The sequence below is a fragment of the Lepidochelys kempii genome, chromosome 4 (genome assembly GCF_965140265.1).
Source record: "Lepidochelys kempii isolate rLepKem1 chromosome 4, rLepKem1.hap2, whole genome shotgun sequence".
In the NCBI taxonomy this organism is placed as follows: Eukaryota; Metazoa; Chordata; order Testudines; family Cheloniidae; genus Lepidochelys; species Lepidochelys kempii.
This window is the reverse complement of record NC_133259.1, coordinates 140,627,558-140,641,942: the sequence shown is the minus strand read 5'-3', so window position 1 is coordinate 140,641,942 and position 14,385 is coordinate 140,627,558. Positions and strand designations below refer to the sequence as shown.

At 53.7% G+C, this 14,385-nt stretch overlaps 1 protein-coding gene across 3 annotated transcripts in view; it reads right to left on the bottom strand.

The window, feature by feature from the left end:
• Nucleotides 1-777: 777 nt before the first annotated feature.
• Nucleotides 778-14,385, bottom strand: part of IDH3B (isocitrate dehydrogenase (NAD(+)) 3 non-catalytic subunit beta) — a 17,764-nt gene continuing 4,156 nt past the window's right edge. The window contains exons 4-13 of one of the 3 annotated variants that reach the window (XR_012158798.1): nucleotides 13,257-13,377; nucleotides 11,375-11,435; nucleotides 10,741-10,873; nucleotides 9,764-9,897; nucleotides 9,070-9,172; nucleotides 8,009-8,155; nucleotides 7,684-7,778; nucleotides 7,470-7,530; nucleotides 6,539-6,689; nucleotides 1,618-1,705 (exon numbers count right to left, since the gene is read on the bottom strand). Coding sequence is in view for 2 of the 3 variants with exons in the window: in XM_073343126.1 (XP_073199227.1) it covers nucleotides 6,600-6,689; nucleotides 7,470-7,530; nucleotides 7,684-7,778; nucleotides 8,009-8,155; nucleotides 9,070-9,172; nucleotides 9,764-9,897; nucleotides 10,741-10,873; nucleotides 11,375-11,435; nucleotides 13,257-13,377 (945 nt within the window). In the remaining variant the exon portion in view is untranslated. Of the gene's footprint in view, nucleotides 1,706-4,698; nucleotides 6,690-7,469; nucleotides 7,531-7,683; nucleotides 7,779-8,008; nucleotides 8,156-9,069; nucleotides 9,173-9,763; nucleotides 9,898-10,740; nucleotides 10,874-11,374; nucleotides 11,436-13,256; nucleotides 13,378-14,385 lie in introns of those variants that run through there. The other 2 variants (XM_073343127.1, XM_073343126.1) reach the window with 2 other exon arrangements.

Below are 14,385 nucleotides of genomic sequence, written 5' to 3'. Positions count from 1 at the left end.
CTTCAGGCTGCAGCGCTGAGGCCTGGTCGTGCACCCCAGCAATGGCGTGCACTTTGAAGCTGGGTGTGTATGCGCCTATGCAACCCTTGTGTTCTCTTCTGGGGGTGACTGGTCAATTCTTGTAGTCCTGGCTCTGCTGCCTCCCTGTGCTAGATTACACAACGGGGCCTTACAACCCTGGTCCTAAAACCCAAGCAAGGGGGGGAGGATAAAACCTCCCTAGGATTGCGGGGAGGGATTCAAAGACGACCAGAAGCTGAAACTGATTAGTTCGGTTTTGCCCATGTTTGAGTTAACAGCAGAGACAGGTCCCTTAGCTTAACTCTTCAATTCTCCTCCCTGTGGCCCCAGGGATGCTCCCCCCCCCTTCCCCCCCCAGGCCAGGAGGGCAGAAGACTAGGCCTGCTTTCTCCCTAGCAGGGAGGATGAGCAGGTGTTAATGGCTCTTGCACTCAGTTTGAGCTGTAGACAATTTCAAGAGGGCTTTGAGTTGGAGATGTGCTAATGAACAGGCAGGGGCTTCCTGTTTTTTTTCCCCCCAACATCTGGGTTCTAGCCATGGCTGCCTAGAACACCCCCTGAAATGGTGGAATTGATCAGAAGTGGCATCCAACAGTTACTGTGTTAGACAAATCCTATGGGGATGGCCATGTTTTCAAACACCTTTATCCCCTGCAATTGCTGGGGTCTCCATCCCGGGTTGCACCTCAGTCTCTGCCTGTCCCCCAGAAGTCTAGTCACCTGAGAACCAATCTGAGCCAAACTAAAACAGCTGGGTTCAGTAGCAGGGTAGCCAAGTACCATTTAATGGTGTGAAAACAGGAGGCCAGAGTGCTGAGCTCAGGGGCCCTTTTAGCCTTACCTGCCAACAGGCATTGAGAGTGTTATAGCCGTTGTCGTGCCTGGTAGTTTCCCATCTGAATCTAGCCCCAGCTTGGGCCTGTGTGATCAGAGCTAACTGTAACTGCTGCTGTTCAGGTCACTGCCCCTTAAAGAGCCCCTGGCCAGCTGCCTGAGCCCTACTCCCCCCCAGGGATTTAGTGGGGGGTTGCACTCCTGAGGTCCCTTCCAACCCTGATATTCTATGAGTCTATGCCCAGTTGGCTGAGGGGCAAGGCAAGAGCCCTGGGTTGGGTGAGAGCAGGGAAGGGGCTGACTCTCCCTCCTGCTGCGATAGGGGACCCTGCAGGGGCAGAATGCTTTCCTCGAGCTGGGGGGCAGGTGTAGGCCAGGGTGGCACTCCCCTTCCGCCCCTGGCACTACTGGAGTGACCCTTTTACAATGAGCAGCCTGGGGGGTGATGTCCTCTCTATGCCCCCACCCAGCTGGGCCTCTGCCAAAGCAGGAAGTGGGGGGTGTACTGGTTATAAGCCCCTCCCCCCCAGGGGCACGGCGCTGTGCATACAGCCCCCTCTATCTCCCCACAGCTGAGATCAAACGGTGCCCCCTCCTGGCAGAAACCCACTGCGAGAGATGTGGCCAGGAGGCTGCTTTATTGTGCACGACAGAGACAGGCCTGTGCGTGGGGACGCTCCCTCTTGAAGGCAATAAATTACCAGGCAGCTGGTGTCAAAGCAGTGAGGATTTGCAAGCAGGAGCACGGGAGGAACAGCAGCCTCTGCGGGGCCTAGTCAGCCAGGGCTGCTATCACAGCCTGGGTGAAGTCAATGGACGTGGCGTATCCGCCCATGTCTGCGGTGCGCACCTGCAAAGAGAGGGGGGGGGGGCCTGTTAGCATGGCACAGACAGGTACGCTGCAGGAGCCCTCTGGGCATTCTGCACCTCTGCAGTGAGCCCTGTCCTGGGGCCAGGCCTTTCCAAACAGGAAATGCCGAGTGCCAGGCTGAAAGGCACCAAAGGGCCCCAGCTAGCTCCAAGGTCTTTCCCCCACACTAGTGGCTGCTAGGAGACGGCTGCAGCTCCGAGCTGTTCCTGGATCAGTTTAGAAATAGCCCCTTAGCCTGTCAGTGTCCTGCCCAGCTCCAGAACCATTCCCAGCGGCATAGGGCTGGGCTAAGGCTAGGCCACCAGGGAGGAGCCACTACTGCCCCCTGCCAGACAGCTTAGGGTGATAATAAAGAGCCCTATTGAGGAGGGGAAAGGGCCAGTGCAGCATGAAGGCTCAGTGTCAGAGTCTGGCTTGCTGCTGCTGTAGGACACTGCTCGCAGGGGAAGAACGCAACCTATTTCTGACACTCTCAGAGGAGACTAAATGGGCAGGACCTGCAAACACCTGTGAGGACAGCCATGAGCCCAGCAGCCCAAGAGTGAATAGAAACAAGCAGAGAAACATGATTAAGCTGGACCCATGCAGGTAAACCCAGCGCCTCTGACTCCTCCACACGCTATGGAAACCAGGCTGCCCCCAGGCAAGTGTTCAGTTCGGCGTTTACAACACCTGCTTGCCGGTTGCCATGCTAATCCCTGCCCAGTGTTCTGCCCTGCCCCCGGCAGACACCATCTCTCCTCCATTCCCATCGCACACCAATTCTCAGCTTCTATCTCTTGCCCCGCCCTGCCATCAGGCATTTAAACCCCACCCCACTCTCAGGGAACAGAGACTCGGGCGCTCTAGAAACAGGAGCAAAGAAATGTGACGTACTTGTGGGCTGCATCTGCCAAGTGCCATGGCAGAGAGCAAGGACATGGTCATTCCTTGCTCCAGGGCAGGGGAGCGCAGGGAGACGCTAGCTAGAGAAATCCAAGATCTAGAGCCAGCTTTGCTAACACCTTGTCTACACTGCACCGCTGCAGCTGACCTAGGCCTGCGGGAGGGGCTCTCCCAGCAGCCTCAGTGCAGCCCCTCCCTGCCAGGCAGTCGCTAGGCAGATGGGCGACTTCTGCTGGCGAGCGAGTGCTGGCTACACCCTGGCTTAGGTCAGTGTAACTGCCTCGAGCAGGGAGCGTGGATTTCACACGCCCCTGAGCAATGGAGTCATACCGACCGCACCAGGCCTGGGTGCCCACTGACCTGGGAAGGGGACCCCAAGCTCAGGGGCAGGGAGGTGACGTACCCCCACAGGAGAAGACTGGGACTGGATGAAGGGGACAGGTGAGGCTGAGCACTAGGAGTAACTCTTCCTGCCCGTGGGCACAAGAAGAGACACAAGCCTCATTGCTGGAGACTGGAAACCAGCCGGGACGGAAACCCACCGGCCCTGACGGTGTGCCGGCAGGCCTAGGGGGGTGCCGGTCTCTGCTCACTCACTCTTATGCTACCTCACCCCATCTATGGGCACCAGCTTGGTGGTTGAGCTGCCCCCCGAGAACCTGCAAGAGGGGCTGGTACGAACACTTTCAACCTGGAGCAAGATCAGTTCCAGCTCCTCAGCAATTCCCCCCACTGCTGCCCTGTCTGCACCGCCCCAGCTCTCTAGTAGGGGAAGTGCAGGGGCTTGGCAGGCTGACCTCCACCTTGATCAGGCTAAGTAAAGGAACGGCGAGAACGGAGGGGACCCCAGCAGCTAGCCCCCAGCAGGCAGGGGCCTGCGCAGCTGACGCCCGCTGCTTTGACTGACCGTAGTTCGGACCCCACAGTGTCTGCACAGGTTCATCTTGCCCCCCCTGCACAAAGCTGCAGCGTTGGCGGCAGCAGAGACACCAGGCTCCTGCTGCGAGCAGGCCTGGCCCCCAGGACACCTGGGTCCCTCTGGCTGATGCAGCTTCTGCAGCTGGCCTCACGCTCCTTGACCTGGGGCAGACAGTGGTGAGGGTGCTGGGCTTCTCTCCTCACTGCTGCTGCCATCTGCTGTCCACCCTTCCTCTCCCCTTTCCACCCTTGGCTCACTGGCATGCCCTTGTGCCCCACCTCGACCCAGGCTGGGTGCTACTGGGTCTCATTTTCCTAGCCTGGCGTACATCCCTCTTCCCAGCCCTCCGCTGGCTCCTCCGGCACATCAAGGCCCTTCGCCACCTGTCCCCACCCGACTTCTCAGCACAGCTCCTGCCACCAGGCAGCCCATGATCTCAGCCTCCATCACACAGGGCTACATTCTCAAAGGCACCCCGGCCTGCTTTCTCTTCTGCTGCCTTCACCCTTAGGAGGTTCCCCGTAATCTCCTCCTCCAAGTCTCTCCTTCAACTGGACACCAACAAAAGAAATCCCGTGACATGGGTTAGCCTGCCAGGGCGCTGATACCCCTGCCTGCCTATCACTACTATCGCCTGGGTTCCTTGTATTCCCCACCTACCTGGTCTTAGATGTTCTGTGTACAGCACCAGGCACCCTGGGGTCCTGGTCTGTGAGCTGGGTCCTAGGGCATGTCCTACACACGCTGAACAGCAGGCAGAGAACTCCAGGGACGGAGCTCTCCTGCGCCCAAAGCCTGGCCTCCCCCAGGCTCCGGAAGGAATCACTCCCTGCTAGCAGAGGTATTAGGGATTGGCCCTGAATGACTGGCCTGTGATCCCTGCAGAGCCCCAGGCATGCTCCACCTTGAGCTGGCTCCCTGAGGCAGAGCTTTAGCCTCCACTGCTCCAGCTACCAGGGAAAAAGCAGGCTTGTGGCACGCCCCTCCTTCTGGGGCTGACTCCCTCCCTTGCCCGGCTCAGGGCTCAGCGCAGCCAGGTTCCCCCTCTGGAGCTGGCCTACCAGGGCAGGGCCAAGGGTGCCTCTTGCCGGAGAGACCGCATGTAATGCTAGGGCAGGGCTGGAACTAGGACTCATGGAGACACGCACTGCCTGAGAAGAGGCAGGGAGGGAGGGGAGAGTTTGACAATTTATTCATGAGCGTTAGTACAAAGCCTAATAAATACATTCTGCATTTCCTGAGGAGTGCTCCCAGCCCACACGGCAGTGGCCCAGCACTGCAATAGGGGCCTGGAGGTGCATACCTGGCCCAGACCCACTTTCCTAATCCATCACCTGCAAGCTACCTGCAGCCTTGCTGTTTGGGTCCTTTAGGCCAGACCCCACCCCGGCCCACCTGGAATTCTACCAACGAAAAGGTCTTGGTCTCCTTAACCCTTCAGAGCCAGAGTCAGGACTTCACTGATAGGACCAGCGTTTCAGAAGCTCCCACTGGTGCACATGCACTTGTGAGCCCGACTGCCTGTGCAGGGAGGTGCTGGCAGCCAGCGTGTCAATGACACCAGTGCACACCATGCAGGCAAAGCAGCAAGCGCATCATTCACGCCACATTTTACACGTGCAGCCCAGGAAGCACCTCCCTTCTGACGTGCACACAGCTATGCAGGGCCTGGCCTCTTCTGCCTTAGACAGGCCTGGCTAGAGCAGCTGTTCTGCTCTCTCGGGGAATGCTACAAGTCACTGTAGAACCCCGCACCCTTCATAACCCCCCTGCCTCTCCCAGGTGTGACCCACTGCTTAGCCTCATGCGAATGCACGGGGACAGTCTGCCCAGCACAGACTGAGTTGCAGTGAACAACGATGGGGGGCAGGGTGCGCGACAGGCAGGACAATGCTACAGTAATCAGGACTGCACTCTGCTCTGTAGCGCACCAGACGGGCGTGCGAACCAGCCTAGAGCCCAGCCCGGCACCCAGCCTGAGAGAAGGGCCTGAGTTTCATCAGGGAGGCTGGTGGGCAGGACTTAAGGAGGAAAGCAGCCTGGAGGTACAGATGGGCCCCAAGGATGGTCTGCATCAGCTGCAAAGATCAACATGTCCTGGAGTGCCATCCTACCTGTGTGGTGACATTCTGATCTGGGAGGAGCGTGCTAGGCCTCCTGCCCTCTAGCTCTGCTCAGTGGCTAACACTTCTTTCCGAGGTCAGCGTTGAATTTTAATACTAACGGAGTGGGAACAGCATCCTCCCGCAATCTTCTCTTGGGAGGGGGATGAAGTTAGGAGGATGACATAGGGAGTTATCCCCCTGTCCCCCTCTTACACACACACACAATAGGAGAGACTGAAATTTCCTACTTTCCATCTGTTCAGATTAACAGGGATGAAATTCTACTTCACTCCAAGCCAATACTAGACTTCTTTTGTCACTTTGTGGACAGGGGTCTCCACCCTGGATGGTCCCAAGCTACGGCTAAGCCCCTCTGGAATAGGCAGATGCTGCTGCAGCAATCAGGGACTAGACAAGACCATGTGGATGTGACAGCCCCGGTCAGCCATAATGCAGGGAGGCCTTAGCTGGAGCAGCAGTCGAATATTTAGGCTTAGTCCTTTCTCAGCCTCAAAGCACGGTACAAGTGTGAACTAGCTGACCCTGAACTCCCGTGCAACGTAGGGAGGTCAGCACGATCCCTACTGCACAGAGAGGGAAGCTGAGACAGGTGAACTGGCTCACCCCAGGCCACACAATGAACCAGTGGGAGAGCCAGGATTAGACCCCAGGCTCCCAATCCCGCACTCAGACCGCGCCTCTTTCTGGTGACCATCTGACCACGATTGAGGTTGGTAACAGATAACTGGGCTGGGGGAGAGGTGAGTCCCTTCCCCCTTTGGGTTGTGGTTTCAGGCAGGCTGGCTCCAGCCGCCCAAGGGGTGGGGGGTGTGTGTGTGTGACATGATACAGGTTCTTTCCTAGGGGTGGGAGCAGGACAAGAAAGGTCCATTCGGTTTGTACACTAGAAATGGGTGCTGGAGACAGAGTGAAGTCCAAGGAACTCCCACACACAGGTGGGGACCTAGACACCATAGTGTGGGTGCAGGTTGTCAATCACAGACTTGATGAAGTCCGAGGTGGTGGAGTAACCGCCCATGTCCCGCGTCCGAACCTAAAAATCCAACACAGGGAGGGGGAGAAACAAAAAGGGAGAAACGTGGATGTAAACCCAGGGAAACGAACACAAGATGGGACAGGAAACATGGTGACAGCAAAGCAGCTTCCCCCAGCTCCTGAACCCCTTTCTGAACCCCCCCCCCCCGACTTCCCCCCACAGCCCTGCTGCAAACTGGAAGAACAGACACTAAAGCGCGCCAAGCCCCCCACAGCCAGCAGGGAGTAGCAGCCTCAGGTCTGCAGACAAGCAGGGAGGGAGACACTAAACACAGCAACATCTACAAACTGCGTCCCGTTCTACGAACATGGACAGCTCAAACTAGTTGGCCGGCCTGGCTCAGTGGAAGCTTTGATAATGTGGCCATGGAGATGGCAAGACAGTGACCTCTGCCTGGGGAATCTGATTTCCCCTGAGGAAAGTGAACTCTACCAAGAACTCCCTGAGAAGGGGCCCAAACATTTCCACAGCTGTCACAACAGGAAATCGGTCGGGTACAGGTAAGAATGATGCAGACATGAGTGCAACAAGGCCTGAGAATCAGTCTGTTATGGTGCAGTAAGTCCCCACGCTACGCAAGGCCAGTCCCGGGCTAAGGAATTCCCCTAGTCTTACCCAGTGGCAAACACTGCGCTGCTTCCCCCTCTCGGGGACAGGAGCCAGAGAGAAGTCCCAGCCAACAGGCTCCAGAAAGGAAGCAGATACTCCAGGAGCTCTGGACCAGGACAGGCAAGAGGTAAGCAGCAGTGAAAGGGCTCAGAGCTGCCAGGTACTCACTTTACCAACTTTAATCACCCTCTTCACCGCATCGGAGATCATATTGGAGTGATGTTCCAAGCTAGCAAAAAGAACAAACATTTCAGCTCCAGCCCTGTGTATGCCAATGGAATTCACACCCATCCTCTGGCTTGCCCACCCGAGAGGCTGGCATGCCCTGCCCCCTGCCCACATGTAATGCAGCATGCGCACACGTCCGAGAACAAGCACCTACTTGAGATGCCGCAGCATGTTGGCAGCGGAGAGCAGCATGGCAGTTGGATTGGCAATGTTTCTGCCCACGGCCTGGGCAAATGGATGGCGGGCACCCTGTGTGAAGAGAACCACAATCAGACCGTGTTCTACACTGCTGCCATGGGGGTTGTGGGGGGGTGTCCAGCCCCATCCTGGGAGGGGCTCTCTGGATCCACTGGCCCCGTGGCAGGAGACAGGAAAGACGACAGAAGCTAGGGAACAAGCAGCTGTGTGACAGAGAGGGGATGAGCAAGGGAAGTCACTCAAGTGGAACACAGAAGCCGTGGCTCAACTGGGTCACTTACCATCTCAAACACCGCGTACTCGGCACTGTAACTTTCCCCGGGAACCACGCCGGCGCCTCCCACCAAGCCAGCAGCCAGGTTATCAATGATGTTTCCATACAGGTTTGGCATGACCAGAACATCGAACTGGTGGGGGTCCTGCACCAGCTGCGCAGAGGAGAACAGAAGCAGACGTGCATGAGACCCTCCACACCATTCCCTCCCCTGCTACAGATCAGCACGGTCTAATGTACTCTGCAGCACTTCCCATCAGCACTGGTGTGCCTGGGTCACCCAAAGGGCCACATCTCACCATGCCGTAGACTGGCCAACAAGGAGCCCAAGCAATGACATTCACAGATTAGCGCCTGGGTATTAATAGGCGAACGATCTTCTTGGGACGCACCCAGGTTCGGCAGCAACACTGGGCTGAGAGGAATCCTGAGATGACAACGTAGCTGCCTCAAGAGTCCCCAGGATAGAAACAAGATGGGTGGCTGCTCCCGGAGCCCCAGCAGCCAAGGACCAACAGGCATTGGAAACATTACTGAAATAAAGCCACCCAGCCATACATCCCACCGACAGGGCTGAGATCCTACGCGCTCTCAGAAAGAAAATCAGAGAAACCTGGCAAAATTGTTATTGAGAAGTATCAGCCTGGAAACCCTGGGTATCGCCAAGCTTTCCTGGGGGGACTGATGGTGAAACAGAGAATTTACTCATGTCAGAATCACTCCTGCAGGCAAGCACAATTCTGCAAGACAGAATTATCTGGAGTTATTACCAAGGGGCTGATTACCAGAGGTGCTGGGCACCTACAGCTCCTGGTCATCCTCAACTGTGCAGCCCTGAAAGGAAGGCGCTACGTGTCCATGTGCACTACACAGGCCATGATACAAAGCGACGTGACAGCCCAGTTAACACTGCATCCTTCACAAAGCATGTCACGGACAGTATTCCAAGGGCACCTGACCTGGCTGCCTACCATGCCAGGCTCTTTACCTGCTTTGCTCAAGCAGATTATCAGCACCAGAGGGTGCAGCATGGATGCACTAGGGCACAGGACTGCAAGCCATTCTCACCTGCATACAGCAATTGTCAATTATCATGGTGTCGAATTTGATCTTGGGATACAATTCTGCCACCTCTTCACAGCACTGGAGGAAGAGCCCATCTCCCAACTTCCTGAGGAAAGAGAGCAACAGACATTCATTTTAACAGTGACTCCAGGCTGCCCCAGCATCCCCTGCAGGGAGAGCAGGGGCCTGACGATGGACTCAGCCACCCAACAAGCTTTCTGAGAGTTCCTTTCAAAATGCTGTCTGTGAACTGAACCCAGAATAGCTCAGAGATGGGCAGGTCCCGCTGCACCCCACCAACGTAGGTGTGCATATGATAGACAGAGGTGAAATCCTGGCCCCACGGAAGTCAGTGGGAGTTCTGCCACTGAATTCAATGAGGCCAGAATTTCACCCAGCAAGTGAATAAGCTTCTCACCCTCCCCATCAACACCCTGCAAACACACAGCCAGGCCTGACTGTCTCACACTGCTGGGCTTTGTTACACCCATGCTGGTGTTTTAAGCATGTGCAGAGAAAGGGCACTAACGCCAAGGAAGCGTCAACATCACTCAACTCTGAGTTGCACTGAAAGGCTCTTCCAGACAGAGGGGACTTCAAAGACCTACACCCAGGGCGCTGGTGTCAGCTACTGCATATCCCATAACTGCTAGACACCCCACTTTGGTCCCCGTGCTATCCGTCTCATCGCACTCACATGATGTTGGCTTTGTGCACTGCTGTGACCTTTGAACGCCCTTTCTTGGTGGCGTAGTCAAAGGCAAATTTGGCGATGCGCTGCGACTTGTCCCGGGTGATGATCTTCAGGCACTCAATGACTCCCTTCACGCTCTGAACATTGACGGACACACGTTAGCGGCTCTGGCTGGGCTGCCCCAGGTGGCACACAACCCTGTGCTCTGCCCCAGCCGGCAGCGCACACCCAACGAGGAGATCCCACTCAGCCCTGCCAGCTGGCAGCTATCACCCCCGGACTGACACTGGGCTCAGGCTCCAAGGGAAGCGGAGTTTAACTCCCCATCGGATTCCTTTGGGGAAAGGAGAGGAAGAGACGTAGTGCATCCCTTCAAGCAAACACGTGATACTATAGGGAGAAGCCCCTGAGGAACTCAAGACAGCCCATTTCTTCAGGTGTCACTGTGGAATCGGCCCAGGGAGTCTTGTCTCCAGGGCTCTGACCAGGCTAGTATGTCCCCCAAAGCACCACTTCTCCTTGGGAGACCATTCTCCAGCCAAACGCTGGCAGGAAGCTTCTCCCAGCCCCAGGCCTTTTTCCTTTGCCTGGAGTCATGCCACCACTCCTAGTTACAGCTCTTGACTCCACACTGATCCCGCTTCCTTCTTGGGCTTTACACGCTTCCAGTACTTGTAGATAGTTCAAGCCCCCCTTCACCCCCTTGGCTGTCACACAGTCTAGTTACAAGCATCATCTCCTCTTCTGCCTGTCCCTCCAAATACCCACATCACACAGGAAGGCTCCCCGCATCCCCACACTCCTAGCACCACCACTCAAGAAGCGTCTGAGCCAAACTCTGCGAGGATGAGGCGAGAAGGGCAGCAAAACTCTCCAAGGTCTAATGCAGTGCCATCAGGGAAGTACCAGATACAAGGCCTGGAACTGGCTTCCCCGTATGGCACAGAAAGGGATGGGGTGCAGGACAGAGCCTTCCCTACCTCATGTTCCAGAGAGCTGTACTCCCCCTCCGTCTGCTCCCGGATGATCACAAGATCCAAGTTGTTGTGTCGTGTTTTATAGCCAGGTAAACTATTCACATGGACAACGTTGGCAAACAGGTCTAACTTGCGCCTGTGAGAGGAACATCAGGATCAGGAGAGTGCTTCCCACCTCCAGGACAGTAATAAATCCTGTGTGATGGTACAGACCCATCTTGATCAGAATTTTAAAGAGAGACTCTTCTGTACGAGCCTAGCCCCCATTGCTGGCCACTTGCTAATCCCATTTCCCTCCTCCAGTGAGGCCTCTTTGGCCCTCTGTGGGATGTGTCCATAAACTGCCACCCCAAACCCCACCTACCGACTGTTCCTGGAGGATCTCCAAGACACAGCAAGAAATAGAGTCAACGGATCATGAGTAAGAAAAACAATAAAGTGTCTGGCCAGTGAAGATTTTGCAGATGCCTTTTTGTGCTCTGATAACCCATGAACTTCACTCCTGCCCTGGACCTGGTGCCTAAATGCCATTCATAAACGAGGTGTCTGGAACACCCTGAATAGCTCATTTGCAGTAGGACTTTTACCGACTTTTGTTGACGTGCAGGGCCTTTGAACATGCATGACAGAAACATACCTGAGCCTCATGTCATAGGAGGCCAGCTCTCCTTTATATTCCATGGGAGTGTGGATCTTTCCTGTAATGACAGAAATGTCAGCAGAACTGGTAAGAAAGCTTACTACAAAACAAAACCAACTACCAGCTACTATAAACCCTCAGAACCCCACAGCATGGGACGGGGAGGATGAGGGGGTTTGGTTTTACCCTTGCATAAGGAGTTTACAGTGCTGCACAACATTTGAGAGCTCACTAGGGTCCAGCCCCTATCACATATTATGTGATCCAGTCTCACAGCAGAATCTGAATTTATGCCCAGTCAGGATAACATAAGAACGGCCACACTGGGTCAAACCAAAGGTCCATCTAGCCCAGGATCCTGACTTCCGACAGTGGCCAGTGCCAGGTGCCCCAGAGGGAATGAACAGAACAGGGAATCATCAAGTGATCCATCCCCTGTCGCCCATTCCCAGCTTCTGGCAAACAGAGGCTAGGGACACCATCCCTGCCCAGCCTAGCTAATTGCCATTGATGGACCTATCCTCCATGAATTTATCTAGTTCTTTTTTGAACCCTGTTATGGTCTTGGCCTTCACAACATCCTCTGGCAAAGAGTTCCACAGGATATTTAGAAGCTCAATCTATTTGACTTACTGAAGACAAGATTAAGAGGCAAACTGATCTCCTTCTATAAGTACTTATACATGGAGAAGACATCAGATACTAGGGGGCTCTTTATCTAGCAAACAAAGGTAGAACAAGATCTAATGTCTGGAAGCTGGACTAAACAGATTCAAGCTAGAAACAGGATGCAATTTTTTAGCAGTCAGAGTAATTACCCTTTGGAACAGCTCACCAATGGACTTGGTAAATCTTCCATCACTTGAAGTCTTTACATAGAGATTGGCTCTCATTCTAAAAGGTTTGTGTAAGGTGCTCTATGTAAGAATCACTGAGTGAAGGACTTTGCCCTGCATCATGAATGAGTCAGCCTAAATCATCATAATGGGCCCATAGGCCTTAAAATCTAGGACGACATGCTACGAGGAGCACTGGCTGGAGGAGACAAGATTACCCAGACTACTAAAACTATTACCCAGCTACAGCAACTTCTGGGAAGATGACTGAAATCCCCAGGCACGTTTTTAAGAGTCTGGCACAATTCCAGTGTCCTGCCTGATACTCCCTCAGCCAGCAGCAGGTTCTAACATTCCAAGCTGCAGTATCCTTGTATTAGATCTGTAAGCCAACATGGGCTACAGTTTGTACAGAAGATACTATGTAAGATAAAGTGGTCTTGCACTGTATGAGCCACTGCTGAGTCTGCTGGACACAGATCTGGCCCTACCACAGCGGATCTGGCCCTGGGCAAAGTGCTTTGGGATTCTTGGTGTATGAAACACGTCAGACCAGAGAAAGCTAAAAGCTGTTCTGCTCCTTCCCATCTTGACGAGCGACAGCAGTATGACCGCCCCCCCCCTTGTGTAGGTAGGCAGTAAGATGACCCTAGAAGCACCTCATCTACCTGCACCAAAGTGTCACAAACCCTCAGTACCCCCTTTTTATTACTAAACATGCCAATCACTTTCCATCCAAGGGTCAGCAAGGTCCCGAGACTCCCCAGCTGGTCAGATGATAAGTACCAGTCTCATTTACAGAGGAGAAACTGAGGCACAGAAGTTAAGTGAGCCTCTCCAGGTCACAGAGCAACTCAGTGACAGAGCTGGAGATAGAAATCAGGAAAACTGGCACCAGGTTTCCTTCTCCAATCGTCAGCCACAAAAAGCCCGGCAGTCTGAAAGCGCAGTTTGGAGGCTGGGGGAGATTCCCGTAGCATGGAGTGGGCAAAGATCCATGTACACCTGACAGATGCAGTCAGTGAGCTGCCACCATACCATACCTATAATGGCCACTTTACTCTCCTTCATAGAGTCGACAACCTCATCCAGTTTTAACTCTGACGCCATGTTCTGCACTTCGCTCAGGTGGTGCTCGTCAAACTCCACAGGGACGCCAGCAGCCTGCCCAATACAGACACAGATGTAAAGACAGGGCTTTGCTGGGTCACAGTTCAGAGGCTGTTCATTAAATCACTTTATATGTATTAGCCAAAATGAGCTTGGTGACTGGGTGAATCAAGAGATTAGGATATGGAGCCTTTCACCTTCAAGTCTCTGGTTCCTCTCTGAGCATAGGCTGAGGATGGTGTGTATCGGAAGGAGGAGGGGACTGGATCGTTTTAGGGATTAGGAATGGGATCAGAGCCTCTGATCTCTAGGACACTTATTCAATCCAGCTCCAGATTCATAACGAAATGCTGTTGTTTTTTAAACTATGTCTTTGTTTAGAAAGTTTTAACCGGTTTACAAATCCTAGGCATGTAACTATCAGAGACACACAATAATCACCACAACATTGAACTTTGGTCTAGATAAACATTAAACAGAAATATAAACAATGGGTCTCTCTAACAGGGTGTTACCGTGCTACAGAGAGAGCATCTTGACCCTACTCAAGACGTGTCATTTTCAGTGATTTTTTATTAAGTTGAATGAATTCTCTGATTAGGCATATTTAACAAACCAGGCATGTCTATCAAATGTTAACATTCAAAAAAATTGGAGAGGTGTGCTGGTTTTTAGAAAGTGAATGTATTTTGAGTATTTAATAAATGGTAACCAAATACCAGCGTTGTCCTCTGGTTATTTTTCTGGGCACGTAACTGGTGTATTAATTTTTCCACCTCCTACATTTTTTGAGCCATAGCTCTGGGGTCGGATCTTTTTCCAAAGAGAGCAGATCAGTAACCTAACAGCTACTACGAGGGATTAAGTCACTTCCTTTTGTATGTCCAATCTTGAAATATTTTAAATTATTTTTCAGAATGAAAGTTTCTGCCATCTGATGACTACTTGGGTCCCAGATCTCAGTCCAGTCTCTTAGGATAGTGCAGTCGAGACTTTATACAACTACCTCCATGTCAGGAGATTCATTTATGACAGTTGCCCCAGCCATGGTTAAAAGCAGGT